This window comes from Oncorhynchus clarkii, chromosome 12 (assembly GCF_045791955.1).
Source record: "Oncorhynchus clarkii lewisi isolate Uvic-CL-2024 chromosome 12, UVic_Ocla_1.0, whole genome shotgun sequence".
Classification (NCBI taxonomy): Eukaryota; Metazoa; Chordata; class Actinopteri; order Salmoniformes; family Salmonidae; genus Oncorhynchus; species Oncorhynchus clarkii.
In genome coordinates, this window is record NC_092158.1 from 40,045,576 (window position 1) to 40,064,138 (window position 18,563).

Genomic DNA, 18,563 nt, shown 5'->3' on the forward strand with positions numbered 1-18,563 from the left:
CATGGGGAAGATAAACAGCTGCGCACAAGGCCACTTTCCGTGAACACAAGTAAAATGTTCCGTATAGAAACCTTATACTTCTGTGATAGAAACAAGATACATTTTCTGTGTCACTTTTTACCCTTCCAGCAACCAAAACAGGTAAATTTTTTATTTGGTGTTTCCTAAACATGTCTAGGAAATCACAAATTAAATTGTATTCTTATAAACACAATATTGGTTCAAATACTTTTAAAAACAATGTGCTCAATGTGAAGAAAAAAAATGAAAATCAAAAGATAACGCAAGAAGCTTTTTTGAAAAAGTAACAAATAACGTGAAATAGCTCAAACAGGGTCCCCAGTCAATGTGCAATTTCCAAACATAGACCCTCAGATACATTTACAACGGTTAAAATCGGCTTCCTCATAGAAAATATTAAACTGAAACCACATTCAAACCAAGTGATGCTTCTCACTCATTCCAAGTAACAGATTGTTTCAACTACGTGTTCAGAATGTCTCAACTACTGCCTTTTAAATCTCAGCATCGCTCACTTAACACCCTCCTTGGTTTCACTGCTCCAAGAAGCATGCCGTTTTGAGGCAGTGTTGGGATTGACCAAACCTGTTTGATACAGTGGGGCGGTCAAGGCTTTTACAGAAACTGCTTGCTTTTAGAACTTTTATGTCCTTTTTAAAATTGTGATCCAAGACAAGTGTTTCCTATTTTCATCCTCAATCGACCTAGCACTTAGGAATAACTCATTCAGCAATGGAAAAATTATGAAATAACCCATTCAGCAGTGGAAACCAGAAAGTGCTAGAGAATGTGCATTGTGCCAATAGTTACATCTATAGCTTGCATACCGTCCTCATACAACACAGGAACTTTTCATCATGGCAGCTGCCTTTCCGTTACATTTGAACTAGTCTCGATCGACATCTGTGTATACATCAACAAATGTCTAAGTTTTGATCCAAGCTTTCGTTGAGATTCTTTGCCTTTGGAGACAGTCCTCGTGGTAAGGCACTCTGAGGGGATAAAGAACAATATAAGTGGTGACAATGGGGTCACACCTTTAAACCACACATGCATAAGACACACAGGCTCTGTAAAGAGTGATCTACCTGGAACTTGCGTCGCAGGGCCTGAGTCATGATGGGGGTGAGGCCAGTGCCCGTCTCCATATTCTCCTTATCAAACAGAGGAGTGCCACCAGGACTCCTAAAGAGTAGAGAGAAACACTTATAGTCAGACTCAGCTCTCACTTGATGATAGTCCTTTGACTTCCTGTTCAGGTAACACAAGAACCCCAGAATAAAGCACTTGAGTGTTGAAATGCATTACCTATTGATTTGAACCCTTTTCAGCTGTGTACGCAGATTCATAGGGCTTTTGGTAGGTGTTCTAGAGTGGGAAATAACATTTGATAATCTCCACAATAACACAAAATAAATCCAATCAAGAAAACAAATGTTTCAAAAACTGTTCTTCAATCCTGGTGTGCAGGCTTTTGTTCCAGGCCTGATAAACCTTATTCAATTATCATAACTGGCCTGGGGGGAAAAAGCCTGGACAACATGTGGTGTGTCCCCAGGACCATGATGGAGAACAAATGGCAGCCAATTAAGAAATATGGGATAGGTTTACCTGCCAAAGCTAAGGCGTTTGAGAAGTTTAGGGGGCAGTTGGCAGTGGGATTGTTTCAGACGGACATTCTGCAGGTCTGCCACAGTGACCAGAGGGGCATGCATCTTCTCTGGAGTTCTCTACAATAAAAGACAAACCCATTTTTCAGACAATGGCCTTGTTGTACATTCTTATGCTGGAAATGCAAGAAAGAGTCAGGCACATTACTGCATGCTATGTGGGAGTGTCCTGTGGAGCTTCCATTTTGTACAGGTGGAAGCAGAAATTACTTTGAGTATGCTAAGGTATATGCATTGCTTACCTTTGATTTCACACTGCTGACAATAACCTTTCTCAGTTTAACAGCCTGTAAATCCCTGAGGGTCACCGCCACCAGTATGTCCTGCTTCTCCTTAGTGACAGAGAGGTCAGATCATAGGAGAGAATACATTTTACATTTGAGTAATTTAGGAGACACTCTTATACAGAATGACTTACTGGTAGTGAGTGCATACAGTACATTTTCGTACTCGTCCACAGTGTGGAATTGAACCCACAACCCTGGCGATGCAAGCACCATGCTCTACCAACTGAACCACACGGGACAGAAATCTATAACCACCAAATAAAAAAATAATGAAAGATGAGTTATTAAATCCTTACCTGTTGAGTATTGGAAGCCACTCTTGTTTTAGGGATGTAGGGTTGCAGGAAAGTGTTGGATGTAGGAGGAAGAGGAGGTGGTGGTGGTGGTGTGAGAGCAGGGAGAGGGTCCACACTGGAGCCACAGCCTAATGGAAGAAGGGTAGGAGGAAACATTGGACAGACTGAACTATCAGCAACAGTCCCATGGCAGTGGCATCCAGTCTTACCACCATGCTGAAACAAGATAGGCTTTGGTGATGTAGTACTGCATGTGGCTTTTTGTCACATGATCATACCATGAGGTATGTTCAGATGCGTGTAATGGTTGGTGTCTCACCTGAAGAGCAGAATGCAAGGCACCCATCTCCCTCTGCATCTCAGCCATTTGATTCTGGAGGGTCTCTATTTGTTTGGCATACCCCCACCAGAATAATTTTTTTTCCCAAAAAATCCAGCAAATGACTGCAATAGATAGATGAAAGTAGAAATTGAGTCAGTGTAACTAACAGAGGCAAATGTTTGGGAATGAAATCTAACATAACATTTTCCCTCAACCAAAACAGCCCTGTTAGAAACATAGCCTTGCTGTAGATACTTACCTGGCTCAGGTTGTTCCTCCAGATTTGGAATATCCTGCCAAATGCCAGCAGCAGCAATCTGACACCCAGTAAAGGAACCCATTTCTTCACATTCTTTACAGGGGGGTCTTCTAGTTGCGCTGGACTGGTTTGGGTGATTGGGTTCACAATTTCCAGGTCTAAAGAAAATACACACAGAATGATAAGGGTTATGAGTTGATAGGATTGTCCACCCTCTTGTGCATGATCATTCAGCCAGCCATAGATTCATGTTGACATTGTAGATAGGATTTTTTTCCAGCAGTGGTGGGGTAGTGGGGGTGCATTGCCACTAGTGTTAGCACAATGACATGCTAGCTGTTCCCACAGACTTCCAGTCATATATATATATATATATATATATATATATATATATATATATATATATATACATATATATACATACATACATATATGTATATATATATGTATATATATGTATATATATATATATATATATGTATATATATACATACACACACACAGTACCAGTCAAACGTTTGGACACACCTACTCATGAAGGGTTTTTCTTTATTTTTACTATTTTCTACATTGTACAATAATAGTGAAGACATCAAAACTATGAAATAACACATATGGTGTCATGTAGTAACCCCCCCAAAAAGTGTTAAACAAATTCTTTGAAGTAGTCACCCTTTTCCTTGATGACAGCTTTGCATACTCTTAGCATTCTCTCAACCAGCATCATGAGGCAGTTACCTGGAATGCATTTCAATTAACATGTGTGCCTTGTTAAAAGTTAAACACGAGTAATGGTCATTAGACAGGTGGAAATCTGTCTTTTCGTCTGTTGACTCCAAATTTGAGATTTTTGGTTCCAACCGCTGTGTCTTTGTGAGACGCAGAGTAGGTGAACGGATGATCTCTGCATGTGTGGTTCCCACCGTGAAGCATAGAGGTGGTGTGATGGTGCTCTGCTGGTGACACTGTCTGTGATTTACTTAGAATTCAAGGCACGCAACCAGCATAGCTACCACAGAATTCTGCAGCAATACGCCATCCCATCTGGTTTGCGCTTAGTGTCAATATCATTTGTTTTTCAACAGGACAATGACCCAACACACTTCCAGGCTGTGTAAGGGCTATTTGACCAAGAAGGAGAGTGATGACCTGGCTTCCACAATCACCAGACCTCAACTCAATTGAGATTGTTTGGGATGAGTTGGACCGCACAGTGAAGGAAAAGCAGTCAACAAGTGCTCAGCATATGCGGGAACTCCTTCAAGACTGTTGGAAAAGCATTCCAGGTGAAGCTGGTTGAGAGAACACCAAGAGTGTACAAAGCTGTCATCAAGGCAAAGGGTGGCTACTTTGAAGAATCCCAAATATATTTTGATTTGTCTAACACTTTTTTGGTTACTATATGATTCCATGTGTTATTTAATAATTTTCTTCACTATTATTGTGCAATGTAGAAAATAGTAAAAATAAAGAAAAACCCTGGAATGAGTAGGTCCAGTTGAGGTCGGAAGTTTACATATACCTTAGCCAAATTCATTTAAACTCAGTTTTTCACAATTCCTGACATTTAATCCTAGTAAAAATTCCCTGTCTTAGGTCAGTTAGGATCACCACTTTATTTTAAGAATGTGAAATGTCAGAATAATAGTAGAGAGAATGATTTATTTCAGCTTTTATTTCTTTCATCACATTCCCATTGGCTCAGAAGCTTACATACACTCAATTAGAATTTGGTAGTATTGCCTTTAAATTGTTTAATTTGGGTCAAACATTTCAGGTAGCCTTACACAAGGTTCCCACAATAAGTTGGGTGAATTTTGGCCCATTCCTCCTGACAGAGCTGGTGTAACTGAGTCAGGTTTGTAGGCCTCCTTGCTCGCACACGCTTTTTCAGGTCTGCCCACACATTTTCTATAGGATTGAGGTCAGGGCTTTGTGGTGGCTACTCCGATACCTTGACTTTGTTGTCCTTAAGCCATTTTGAAACACAACTCTGGAAGTATGTTTGGGGTCACTGTCTATTTGGAAGACCCATTTGCGACCAAGCTTTAACATCCTGACTGATGTCTTGAGATGTTGCTTCAATATATCCACATCATTTTACTACCTCATGATGCCATCTATTTTGTGAAGTGCACCAGTCCCTCCTGCAGCAAAGCACCCCCACAACATGATGCTGCCACCCCCGTGATTCACGGTTGGGATGGTGTTCTTCGGCTTGCAAGCCGAATATGTCGATATAGGACTTATTTTACTGCACCAAAGTACGTTCATCTCTAGGAGACAGAATGTGTCTCCTTCCTGAGCGGTATGATGGCTGTGTGGTCCCATGGTGTTTATACTTGCGTACTATTGTTTGTACAGATGAACGTTGTACCTTGGAAATTGCTCCCAAGGATGAACCAGACTTGGTACTAACTTCTTAATATTTTACCATGATGTCAAGCAAGGAGGCACCGAGTTTGAAGGTAGGCCTTGAAATACATCCACAGGTTCACCTCAAATTATGTCAATTAGCCTATCAGTAGCCTCTAAAGCTATGACAATTTTCTGGAATTTTCCAAGCTGTTTAAAGGCAGTCAACTTAGTGTATGTAAACTTCTGACCCACTGGAATTGTAATACAGTGAATTATAAGTGAAATAATCTGTCTGTAAACAATTGTTGGAAAAATAACTTGTGTCATGCATAAAGTACATGTCCTAACCAGCTTGCTAAAACTATAGTTTGTTAACAAGAAATTTGTGGAGTGGTTGAAAAACGAGTTTTAAATGACTCCAACCTAAGTGTATGTAAACTTCCGACTTCAACTGTATGTATGTATGTATGCATGTATGTATGTATGAATGTATGTATGTAAACATAATTTATGTATGAACTAAAACGTTGCAGTGATGACAGTCATAGATTGACTCACTGTGTCGTTACAGGTGTAATGATGGGCTCTTGTGTTTCCTGAAGCCTTTTACTCATAACAGCCCAGCGTCTGCTGCTGGCCCTCTTCTTTCTTTGTCGCAGGAAGGCTTTGCTTGGTCCCTAAAGGCACAGTGAAGAGAGTCAGATTCAGTTACATTTCAAAATATGTATGGGTTAGTGCACAAGTTTCTTATTTATACTGAACATAAATATAAATGCAACAATGTAAGTGTTTCACGACCTGAAAAAAATATATCATTATGTAAGTTTTGTTTCCGTCCCTCTCATTGTCCCTACCTGGGCTTGAACCAGGGACCCTCTGCTCACAGCGACAACAGTCACCCTCGAAGCATCTTTACTCATCGCTCCATAAAAGCCATGTCCCTTGCAGAACAAGGGAAACAACTACTACAAGGTCTCAGAGCGAGTGACATCACCAACTTGAAATGCAATTAGTGAGCACCCCGCTAACTAGCTAACCATTTCACACCGGTTACACTTACACATGTGCACTTTGTGCTGGGGACAATAAAAGGCCACTCAAAATGTGCAGTTTTGTCACAACACAATGCGACAGATGTCTGAAGTTTTGAAGGAGCGGGCAAATAGCATGCTGACTGCAGGAATGTCCACCAGAGCTGTTGCCAGAGAATGTAATGTTAATTTCTCTACCATAAGCCACCAACATCGTTTTAGAGAATTTGGCAGTACGTCCAACCGGCCTCACAACTGCAGACCACGTTTAACCACGCCAACCCAGGACCTCCACATCCGACTTCTTCAGGACCAACGGTATCATCGAAGACCAGCCACCCGGACAGCTGATGAAACTGAGGAGTATTTATGTCTGTAATAAAGCTCTTTTGTGGGGGAAAAAACTAATTCTGATTGGTTGGGCCTGGCTCCCAAGTGGGTGGGCCTATGCCCTCCCAGGCCTACCCTTTGCTGTGCCCCTGCCCAGTCATGTGAAATCCATAGATTAGGGCCTAATTCATTAATTTAAATTGACAGATTTCCTTATTTATTTTATTTATTTTACCTTTATTTAACCAGGTAGGCAAGTTGAGAACAAGTTCTCATTTACAATTGCGACCTGGCCAAGATAAAGCAAAGCAGTTCGACAGATACAACGACAGAGTTACACATGGAGTAAAACAAACATACAGTCAATAATACAGTATAAACAAGTCTATATACAATGTGAGCAAATGAGGTGAGAAGGGAGGTAAAGGCAAAAAAGGCCATGGTGGCAAGGTAAATACAATATAGCAAGTAAAACACTGCAATGGTAGTTTTGCAATGGAAGAATGTGCAAAGTAGAAATAAAAATAATGGGGTGCAAAGGAGCAAAATAAATAAATAAATTAAATACAGTTGGGAAAGAGGTAGTTGTTTGGGCTAAATTATAGGTGGGCTATGTACAGGTGCAGTAATCTGTGAGCTGCTCTGACAGTTATATGAACTGTAACTCGGTAAAATCGTTAATTGTTGCATTTATATTTTTGTTCAGTATATTTTACACACCAAACTTAAATTCACACACACTTGTAATGGTGTGGGTGCAACACACACACTTTTAATGTTTTGGCTGCCATGGTATTTGGGCAAGATCTAATTTTACAAACTAACGTTAGCCAGCCATGTTTTCTTTAGGCAGCCTATAACCTAGGTCCAATAATTGAGTATCTTAATTGTAACCACAACTCGCTAATCTAACAACTACAAACAGACTTGCCTAGTTATATAAAATAGTTATATAGTTATATAAAATAGTTATATAGTTATATAAAATATATATATATATATATATATAACTATATATAATGTTTTTTATAATTTTTTAAACAGGCTAGCCGATTAAACTCAACTCCACGATTTGCGATGCAGTTGATTGGCGACTAGTGTGGACAGACAATAGCTCCGACGTCACATACAATTCCGTGTTTATTAAAAACTACATGGTTCAGCACCCAAAGAATAGCCCGCAATTACACACAACATTGTTGATTTTATGTGACGTCGGCGCTCCAGTGCGCCCACACTAGTCACAGCTCAGTTTAGTCGGTTACAAGCAGGCTGGACTAACTGCTTTTTTTTAATACCTACATCTACAAAACTGTTTTAAAGAATCAATATAAGCTGTCAACATATTCTGCTTCATCAGCCAAACGAATGCATAGCTATACAAATGAGTTTTGCTGCCAGCAGAGCTTTTGCAACACATAATGCTAGCTAGCTAACGTTATTCGTGGCGGTAGTTTAATCCAGATGTCTCATATGTTTTGCCTATTCACGCAAATGAACGTTAATGACATGTATATCTGACGTTACATACCCATGATCCAGCCATAAAACCGTATTCAAACTAGAGAATACAAAATATGTGTACAATCTTTGCTCATAACCAACAAGCAAAGATTTTCAAAATATAGTAATAAATTCGCTTCAACAAATCAGGAAACGTATTACAAACAGCTGGATGAAGACGTACGTGGATAGGCTACTGAATACGGATGCGTTCGTAAATTCCCTCTGACAATCTGCTCCGATTTCTGAGCGCTCTCGTCTGAGTGTGCGAGAGCGCAGAATATAATAACTGATGAATTTACGAACGCTCAACACCCATTGAATACGGCCGGTTTCAGTAAACGTCGGCAAAAGGGGTAATTTGTTGCCAACAGCATGGTTACAGCCACCAACGCTCTGGATAACATGAAAACACTCTAACCAGCTCTGCTAAGGGCGAGTAAAATGGTCATAGTGGGATTTTTCTGAAATTGTAAAGATAGGCAGAGTGAATTTACGAACGCACCCGAACACATCCCAACAACGTAGATAGAATGTCCAATCACAGATTAGTACTGTACAGCCAACCGCAATGCCCGTTATTGTGTTACCGAGCAACAAAACCTAAACAAACATTTCCTTCATATTACGTGTTTTTCTCAGATATGTTTCAGAACTACCGAAGCGCCTTTGGTTCGTTACCTTGAGTGGAAAAAGTCATTTTGTCATTTTCATTTTAACCAGGTAATATTTTGCCCTAACCCTAACTACCTGCAGGTTTTTACTAGCAACATCAGTGAATTAGTTAGTCAAGCATGTGTTGTTAGCAGAAACCATACGATATCTTATTAAATTACTAGATGGGCTATGTCATAGACCCTCGAAGTTCCAGAATGGGGTACAAATGGGAGTCATATTGCGATGGTCAGGGAAAATCCCAAAGTAGTCTAATTGGAATGATTGGCATTAGATACATAATCCTGATTATACTTATACAGGAAAATAAAAGGAAGGCATGTGATGCATCATAAATTGTCAATCTAAAATATTGTCATATAACTATAAATACAGTTCATAGGGGTTTTATACCAAATGTATTTATAAATAGCATCTAAAATATATGTAAACATACCATAAATGTCTACATTTTTGTTTTCTTGGAAATCTGTGAGTTCATTGTCATGGGTTGTATGTTTAGTCACAATATTGTTTCGAACGTTCATTTTGAAAAAATATGTATTGGAAAGCTGTGAGTGCTTTTATATGATACAAGTTGTATATGCAACAAGTACTGATATTGTATCTAAGTCCTATCGTCAACTGATTACAGCCAGTGAATCGCTCTGTGGCTGCATTGTTTGATTGGAATGTTGGCATATTGGCAGTTAATATGAAAAATGTATTGAATCATTAATCCCTCTAAAACTGTCCGGCTAGCTAGCTAACAAACATACAGTGCAGATCAGTCATTCAAATTCATTATTTTACACAATATCTTATCACAGCACTAGTTGACCAACTCCCTGACCAAAATGGATGACCTTTATCCTGTCATAAAATTGTTCATGGCCATTCTAGTATTCTAATTCCTAATTCATATATGGCAGAGACAAACATTAGGCTCAGTATTTTTTGTGCTAACTAGGGTTCTCTACGATTTCTGATGTTCGTTTGCAAACTCGACTAACTAGCTGCAGAAATATGTTGATGTTCGGCGAAAACAAATATGTGTATTCTTCACAAGTTAGTATTTGAAGCACGAGGTGAACGAGCTAATGTTAGCTAACTAGCTAGTAACTATGTAGTCCAATGCAGGGTTTTCAAAACACTGACTTTTTATTTTCAGGTTGTCAGGTTTCCTACAATGGCAGGAACAACCTTTTGTGAGGCGTCTGAGCTTTACAACATTCTCAACCAGTACACTCGGCTGTCCAGACTGGCAGAGTTCAACTTCCTCTGTTTGATTGGTAAGAGCCAGGTAGGGGCAGACAGTCATATCAGTTCAACACGATTAAAACAAATCTTATGTGTTGATAAACGTTACTTATTTCTATGATTCAGTCCACTATAATACACTCAAAGTTGCCTATTATGAAAAGTGGACAAATGGTTATGCTGTTTCCTCAGATGCCCGTGCTAAAGGACAGTACAATGCCAGCCATATCATTACTGCCAGAAATGCAAAATGGGTATGCGTGTCAAATCAGTTATTAACATATTACACTAGCTCATCCCAGTTATTCCCAGTTATTCCCAGTTATTAACATATTACACTAGCTCATCCCACCTTAGGATAACAATACTTTGCTTCAATTATTTTGCCATTTTGAAATACACGTTGCAATGTTCGGCAGTGTAATAAGTAAGATGCCATTGTTTTACTCTACAGGACTCTAAAGGCAAACTCATTATGCCTGTAGGAGTGGAGGTGGAGAGTATGAGGTATATTGTGGTTTATGACAGCAGCACCAGTTCTTTACAAGGTTCAGGTGAGCTGAACATCACCAGCCTGGTCACTGACAATTTTTTAATTAACCTTTACTTAACTAGGAAAGTCAGTTAAAAACAAATTCTTATTTACAATGAAGGCCTACCCTGGCCAAACCCTAACCCGGATAACTCTGGGCCAACTGTGATTGGGACTCCCAATCAAGGCCAGTTGTGATACAGCCTGGAATCGAACCAGGGTCTTTAGTGACACCTCTAGCACTGAGATGCAGTGCCTTAGACCACTGTGCCACTCGGGAGTCACACTATGAGGGATCGAGTTTAATAAAATAATTATACGAAAAATATGACTTTTTTTTATGTGTTTGATTAGCTTCAATTAAGCTTTGTGAGGCTAAAGTAAATGAACCTTAACTGTTTTTGATTGAATTGTCAATGATTGAATGAACCAGTCAATAATATTCGATCCATGATATCCCATTAGGGCGATTACATTTTTAAAAATTTATTTAACTAGGCAAGTCAGTTAAAAACGAATTCTTATTTACAATGACGGCCTACCCTGGCCAAACCCTAACCCGGACGACACTGGGCCAATTGTGCGCTGCCCTATGGAACTCCCAATCAAGGCCAGTTGTGATACAGCCTGGAATCAAACCAGGGTCTGTAGTGATGTCTCTAGCACTGAGATGCAGTGCCTTAGACCGCTGCGCCACGCGGGAGCCTGAGATGGGTAAGAATGGTTTGTAGTTATTCTGTGTGTGTGTGTGTTTGTAGCTGAGGCTATTGAGTGCGCTGAGGCCCTGACAAAATCGAGCCACTATCCTGTCCAGATTCTGAAAGGAGGCTATCAGAGGTTCTCAGCCTTGTATCCTTTCTTCAGGACACAGAAAATCCTTTACACCATAAAGGTAACGCCTCCATTGCGTCAAACCTTTGCTAAATATTGTGAGAGCCTGTTGAGAAAAAGAAAAACATACTCAGGTGATAAGAGTCTTTCAATGTGCTGATTTACATAGATTGTGCTGCTGTCTGTTTCATTATTGTGACTTTGTAGGAATTGGAGAGCTTGAGGCCTTATCCAGTGGAGCTCTTGCCAGGTCAACTCTACATGGGCAATTACAAGCAGGCCATCAATCCCCATGTCCTAAAAGATCTGAAACTGAGCGCCCTTGTCAATGTCTCTGAAGACAGTTGTCACATGTGCGTGAGGAATCATATTTACATGTCAAAGTATCAGGTACTATGGATGATTGTTCATAAACAAATATTATGTTTGAATACAACTTTTTTATTTTTGAAATTAGGTTTGAAAAAGGAAACCACACCATCCTTCACATCAATGTGTCAGATTCAGTGGAGGCTGATCTGTACTCCAGTTTTGAGAGGATTTGTGTTTTTATTGGTGAGCTGAATGTGTTTTTTTCCACTTTTTTTAGATGTTACTTGTTATTACTTGTTGTTACTATTTGTTTATTAATATTATGTTTATTATCGTGTTGCAAATGTTTCCCTTTTAGCCTCTCGTCTCAACACTGGATCTGCAGTTTTGATCTTTTCAAGTCATGGAATAAGCCGCTGTAGTGCTGCGGCCATGGCTTTTCTTTTGCACCACTTGAAATATACACTGGGGGCAAGTTATGTTTATGTACTTTACGGTCTTCTTTGGAATGTGTAATAGAAATAGAAGAAGTTCAGGCTGTTCCAGTTCCTGTTTTTGGAATCTGAAAAAATGTTTGGCTTAGTAATGAAAATACTGCGTGTTTACTGTTAAGATTTTGTTGCTGAATTTGGTGAGCTGCTAATTTTTCTGTTATTCCTCCCACTCCATTATGATATCGATGGCACTTTTTTTCACTGAAGGTCGTCTGGGAGCATGTCCTGCAATGTAAAACAAACATGAGGCCAAACCGAGGGTTTGTACAACAGCTGTCCGACTGGGAGCTGCACATACTGGGTAGAAGAATCACTGATATTGCAGAGCCCCGCTATTGAGATGATGGATAATAGTTCATTTCAATGAGTCTAAAAGAGCTCTGTAATTCACTGGGACTATAACTACCCAATGCAAATAAAAAAAAATACATGGATATTTTTGTCATGAAGTTGTCTACCTTCTTTATATGGGCCTTCTTGGGTGGTTGATAACATTTGTATGCACTGAGCACCAACTTCTTCTGACAAATATTTGAAGTATGCTCATACACACACACACACTTATGTGGTACTAAGAACCAGCGTGCAAGCATCGCTTGTCAGGCCATTGCTGGTGAGGCTTAATGATCACAATTTCATTGTAAGATATTCACTTACCGTATGTATTGTAATACCATACTTTCTGAAGATTCAGGGATCATCTAAAAACACACACACATTGATACGTTTGCCCTGCTGATATTCTGGAATGATAGGTCCTGAGAATTTTATTGGAATGATGAATGATAGAAGGACAATGTTTCTTCTTGCAAGTGTCAATTTTTCAGGATTATGCAATCAATGTAATGAAAAGAACGGGACACACCATGATCTTGGCACACCATGATCTTGCTCTAAAAATACATACACTATATATATACAAAAGTATGTGGACATCCCTTCAAATTAGTGGATTCTGCTATTTCAGCCACACCTGTTGCTGACAGGTGTATAAAATTGAGCACACAGCCATGCAATCTCCATAAACAAACATTGGCAGGAGAATGGCCTTACTGAAAAGCTCAGTGACTTTCAAAGTGGCACAGTCATAGGATGCCACCTTTCCAACAAATCAGCGGTCCCGTTCTGTGAGCTTGTGTGGCCTACCACTTTGCGGCTGAACCGAAGTTTTCACTTCGCCATAACAGCACTTACAGTTGACTGGGGCAGGTCTAGCAGGGCAGGAGAAAAAATTGCTAACACTTACTAACAAGAATTCCGAAATCATTGCTAAGAATAATGAAAATCACTGCAGTTTCTACCGGTCATTGTTTTCAAGCTGGTTGTATTGGTGCTAGCTAGGTACCAAGCTAAAGCTAGCTACCCCAGAAGTTGCGGTAGAACAAATTATGCTTTATTACCAATGCGGTATTGTAAACACGTCGTTCATGGCCGGTGTTTGCTTGTTTGCAGACTGCTTTGACAGTGCTACTGTATCTTTTTTGACACGCAAAGGCCCAAAAGGCATTCCATAGTATGTATATCGTGAAGCTAATAGCAGTGACGCTATTACTGTGTAACTCCAGTAGGGCAACATCTGAAAAATAGCGCTCTTGGTAGTGTGTGCCACTGCTCGACCAGTCAGCGAAAGCCAACATCACCCACAACAGAGAACAGTTGATTGTCAGGGGCAATGAATTCCATTATCTTGGCTTGGATTTTGCCTTTGAGTTGTCTTGCTGAAATATTCTTACCCTTTCAAATGACTGCTCCACTTGTTGACAGCTTGATCCACACAGCGTACATTGTGGGCTAGGTTATGAATGCTGTGTAGCGCAACGTTTTACGTGGCGTCATTACGTCATGTAACCTCAGTTGAAGTCGGAAGTTTACATACACCTTAGCCAAATACATTTAAACTCAGTTTTTCACAATTCCTGACATTTAATCCTAGTAAAACGTTTACATGCACTTAATTCGTATTTGGTAGCATTGCCTTTAAATCGTTTAACTTGGGTCAAACGTTTTGGGTAGCCTTCCACAAGCTTCCCACAAAATGTTGGGTGAATTTTGGCCCATTCCTCCTGACAGAGCTGGCGTAACTGAGTCAGGTTTGTAGTCCTCCTTGCTCGCACACGCTTTTTCAGTTCTGCCCACAAGTTTTCTAAAGGATTGAGGTCAGGGCTTTGTGATGGCCACTCCAATATCTTGACTTTGTTGTCCTTAAGCCATTTTACCACAACTTTGGAAGTATGCTTGGGGTCATTGTCCATTTGGAAGACCCATTTACAACCAAGCATTAACTTCCTGACGGATGTCTTGAGATGTTGCTTCAATATATTCACATAATTTTCCTTCCTCAAGAGCCATCTATTTTGTGGAGTGCACCAGTCCCTCCTGCAGCAAAGCACCCCACAACATGATGCTGCCACCCCCGTGATTCACGATTGGGATGGTGTTCTTCTGCTTGCAAACATCCCCTTTTTCCTCCAAACATTATGATGATCGTTATGGCCAAACAGTTTATTTTCGTTTCATCAGACCAGAGGACATTCTCCAAAAAGTACGATATTTTTCCCCATGTGCAGTTGCAAACAGTAGTCTGGCTTTTTTATGGCGGTTTTCGAGCAGTGGCTTCTTTCTTGCTGAGTGGCCTTTCAGGTTATGTCGATGTATGACTCGTTTCACTGTGGATATAGATACATTTGTACCTTCATTAAAACATTTTTTTACCTTTATTTAACTAGGCAAGTTAGTTAAGAACAAATTCTTATTTTCAATGACGGCCTAGGAACAGTGGGTTAACTTCCTGTTCAGGGGCAGAACGACAGATTTGTACCTTGTCAGCGCTGGGATTTCAACTTGCGACCTTCCGGTTACTAGTCCAACACTCTAACCACTAGGCTACCCAGCTGCTCAACTCTAGGAGACAGAACCTGTCTCCTTCCTGAGCGGTATGATGGCTGTGTGGTCCCATGACGTTTACTTGCATACTATTGCTTGTACAAACAAACGTGGTACCTTCAGGCATTTGGAAATAGCTCCCTAGGATGAACCAGACTTGTGGTCTACAATTTTTTTCTGAGGTCTTGGCTGATTTCTTTTGATTTTCCCATGATGTCAAGCAAAGAGGCACTGAGTTTGAAGGTAGGCCTTGAAATTCCTCCACATGTACACCTCCAACGGACTAAAACATTGTTAATTAGACTTTCAGAAGCTTCTAAAGCCATGACATCATTTTCTGGAATTTTCCAAGTTGTTTAAAGGCACAGTCAACTTAGTGTATGTAAACGTCTGGCCCACTGAAATTGTGATACAGTGAATTATAAGTTAAATCTGTAAACAATTGCTGGAAAAAGTAGATGTCCTAACCGTCTTGCCAAAACTATAGTTTGTTAACAAGAAATTGTGGAGTGGTTGAAAAACAAGTTTTAATGACTCCAACCTAAGTGTATGTAAACTTCAACTGTATGTTATATAGGTGTGCATGGAAGTGTCACGGTCGTCGTAAAGGGGAGACCAAAGCGCAGCGTGATTAGAATACATTCTTCTTTTATTGAAGGAAGAACACGAAGAACAGTTAAACAAAAACAACCGTGACGCTATGCCCAACGAGTGCAGACACAGGCAACTTCACATAGACAATAACCCATGAACCACAATACAAAACAGGCTACCTAAATATGGTTCCCAATCAGAGACAACGACAAACACCTGCCCCTGATTGAGAACCATATCAGGCCAAAACACATAGAAACAGACAAACTAGACATGCAACATAGAATGCCCACTCATATCACACCCTGACCAAACAAAACAAAGAAACAAACAACGCAAATAATGGTCAGAATGTGACAGGAAGACTTCGGCCCATACCGATGCTGACATTTTTAGCTAATATCTGCCGATCCCGATATGTTCACCGATTATATCGTGCATCCCTAGTTTTAAATATACTTAAGTGTCAAAAGTAAATGTAATTGCTAAAATATACTTAAGTATCAAAAGTAAAAGTATAAATAATTTCAAATTCCTTATATTAAGCAAACCAAACAGCACCATTTTAATTCTTCTTCTTTTTCCGGATAGCCAGGGGCACACTCCAACACTCAGATATCATTTACAAACTAAACATGTGCTTGGTGAGTCCACCAGATCAAGGGCAGTAGGGATGACCAGGGATGTTCTCTTGATAAGTGTGTGAATTCGAGCATTTTCCTGTCCTTGTCACACCCTGATCTGTTTCACCTGTCTTTGTGATTGTCTCCACCCCCCTCCAGGTGTTGCCATCTTCCCAATTATCCCCTATGTATTTATACCGGTGTTATCTGTTTGTCTGTTGACAGTTTGTCTTAATGAGGCTATCATTATTCAAAACAAATGACACAAAACAACTTTTTAATAGAAATGTAAATTAAAATGGGATTGACCTGAAACCTGGGGAGAAGTAGAATAGTGTCACTATTAATACACTACCATTCTATTGTGTTTTCTGTGCAAAAGGTTTTGTCCAGTTTCTCCAGTACTATTACCAGAGTGGCTGTCTGTACAGACGTCGAGCCCTGGGAGAGAGTCACAACATGGATTTGACAGTTGGTGAGAGAGGTCACACATCGTTGTGTGTCATCATGACTACTCACTGATAACGTGTTTAAGAGGAACATGACCAAAATGACAAAAAACGCGTCCTCCTCCATCACTCCTCATTGACCTGATATCAGGGGCGTCATCAACACATAGATTCCAGCTGTATACATAGTACATATTTACTGGTATAGTATAGTACATGTTTATTATATATGTATTACATATATTTATTGATGTAAACAAACATTCCTCCACCTCAGAGGGTTTCCTGTCGTGGATGTGGCGAGGCCTGACCTTCCTTCTGCCCTTCCTGTTCTTTGGTCATGTGAGTATCGGGCACATCATCCCACTGGAGGTACTCAGTGAACACCTTTTGTCTACAGTAAATGTGTAGTCTTGCTGGGCACCGACGTCAGTTCAACATCTAGTTTTGATTTGTTTGAGTTGTCAACTAACATTTAATTCAACATGAAATCAACAAATCATTTCACAATGTCATTGGATTTAAGTTAAAAGGGGTGAAAAAAAGTGGTGAAAATTCCCTTACGGTGATTACTTTTTTTGAAATCCAATCAGTTTTCCACATTGATTCAACGTCATCAAATTTGTTTGATTTTTTTGGTGTTGAAATGACGTGGAAACAATGTTGGTTCAACAGGGGGGGGGGGGGGGGGGGGGGGGGGGGTCATAGTCCATCCTTCTCTCAGCAATTTAGGGTATTGAAAGTACCAAAGTTATTTCTGGATATTGATGTCACTGCACTTGTTTGCCTTGCGCAAGAGGGAGGGCGACACCACTGTTTTCTGTGTTTGTACTTCTGGCAGCTCTACAATGGCCTAACACTGTTCAGGATGGCCCAGCTCCTAGAGTGTAGAGAGTGACATGTCACTGCATTTCACAGATGCTCTTTTCATTTCACAGATAAAATCAATGAAACTTGACAACTTCCTTTATTGACAATGCCAATATTGTGTCAAGCTCCTTATGTGTCTCATGTATTTTGTTGCCAGCCAAATTGAAAGTAAACATTTGTTACTTTATTCCTAACCTGTCCTCCCCACCCTCCAGGTTTTCATGTGTGGCTGCTCCTACCTCGTGTTTTTCATGGGAACTTTTCCACCACACTTGGTGTGGTCTACCATAAGTACATCCACAACCAAGACACGTCCAAGAGCCTATAAGACTGGAAGAGAAAGATAACTGGACATTGTTACGAACCCAACTATTTATTCAAAATAATATGTGCCAAAGGTGTTTTATACTAATGTACTTTTTGTCTATTTTATACAGTTGTCTTGTAAACCATGTACATTTTTCTGTTGCACCTTCTTATCAAACGTGTTTCGTTTCTTGTTTTAATTTCTGAAACACATTGTTCTTTGTTCTTCTGAGAAATGCAGGTTGTCACTTTCAGCATCATCCAAGATTTAATGGTGTGTGAGATTACGAGAATGGGTCGGAGAAATTACAGGCCATGCACTGACAATCACTAAACTGTGTGTACATATTCCGCTGTGTCAAGAAAGCTCACTCTGCAATAATAAGACACTAGCTGAGTCTGTGCTTTGTTCATTTTGTTTAAATGTCTCATTATGAGACCGCAACGTGCATTACTACTGGTATGTTAGGGATATGTTGACAGCATTACTTTCTTCTTCTTGACTGATACTATTTTGTGGATGGATATTGTAATTCATGATGATTTGATATGGCGGCTGATATCAAAATGAGCTCTAGGAGTTTTCAGGGACATGGTGGTATCACATTTAACTGATTCTATTATATATAGCATAATGTACATAAACCACGAACACGTGAGAGGCGTGGCGCGTGGTCG

At 40.0% G+C, this 18,563-nt stretch overlaps 2 protein-coding genes across 2 annotated transcripts; one reads left to right on the forward strand and one right to left on the reverse strand.

Moving 5' to 3' along the window:
* Positions 1–79: 79 nt before the first annotated feature.
* On the forward strand, positions 80–12,590 carry LOC139423189 (serine/threonine/tyrosine-interacting-like protein 1). The gene is made up of 9 exons (XM_071174918.1): positions 80–141; positions 9,903–10,023; positions 10,184–10,245; positions 10,446–10,545; positions 11,282–11,415; positions 11,562–11,707; positions 11,812–11,909; positions 12,025–12,137; positions 12,368–12,590. Exons 2-9 carry the CDS (start codon positions 9,921–9,923, stop codon positions 12,497–12,499), a joined length of 888 nt encoding a protein of 295 aa, XP_071031019.1. The 5' UTR covers positions 80–141; positions 9,903–9,920; the 3' UTR covers positions 12,500–12,590.
* LOC139422462 (proline-rich protein 11-like) lies at positions 936–2,937 on the reverse strand. The gene is made up of 7 exons (XM_071173632.1): positions 2,856–2,937; positions 2,275–2,402; positions 1,934–2,023; positions 1,633–1,751; positions 1,330–1,389; positions 1,110–1,206; positions 936–1,013 (listed from the first exon to the last, which is right to left on the reverse strand). The coding sequence occupies exons 1-7, from the start codon at positions 2,935–2,937 to the stop codon at positions 936–938; spliced, it is 654 nt and encodes a 217-aa protein (XP_071029733.1).
* Positions 12,591–18,563: the final 5,973 nt, after the last annotated feature.

Coding starts and splice junctions, on each gene's coding strand:
- LOC139422462 (XM_071173632.1), bottom strand. CDS start 2,937: ATGGGTTCCTTTACTGGGTGTCAGATTGCTGCTGCTGGCATTTGGCAG. Junction 2,024..2,274: donor TGGCTTCCAATACTCAACAG/GTAAGGATTTAA, acceptor TCTGTCACTAAG/GAGAAGCAGGACATACTGGT. Junction 1,752..1,933: donor TCAGCAGTGTGAAATCAAAG/GTAAGCAATGCA, acceptor CTTTTATTGTAG/AGAACTCCAGAGAAGATGCA.
- LOC139423189 (XM_071174918.1), top strand. CDS start 9,921: ATGGCAGGAACAACCTTTTGTGAGGCGTCTGAGCTTTACAACATTCTC. Junction 11,416..11,561: donor AAATCCTTTACACCATAAAG/GTAACGCCTCCA, acceptor GTGACTTTGTAG/GAATTGGAGAGCTTGAGGCC. Junction 11,708..11,811: donor TCTGAAGACAGTTGTCACAT/GTGCGTGAGGAA, acceptor TTTTGAAATTAG/GTTTGAAAAAGGAAACCACA.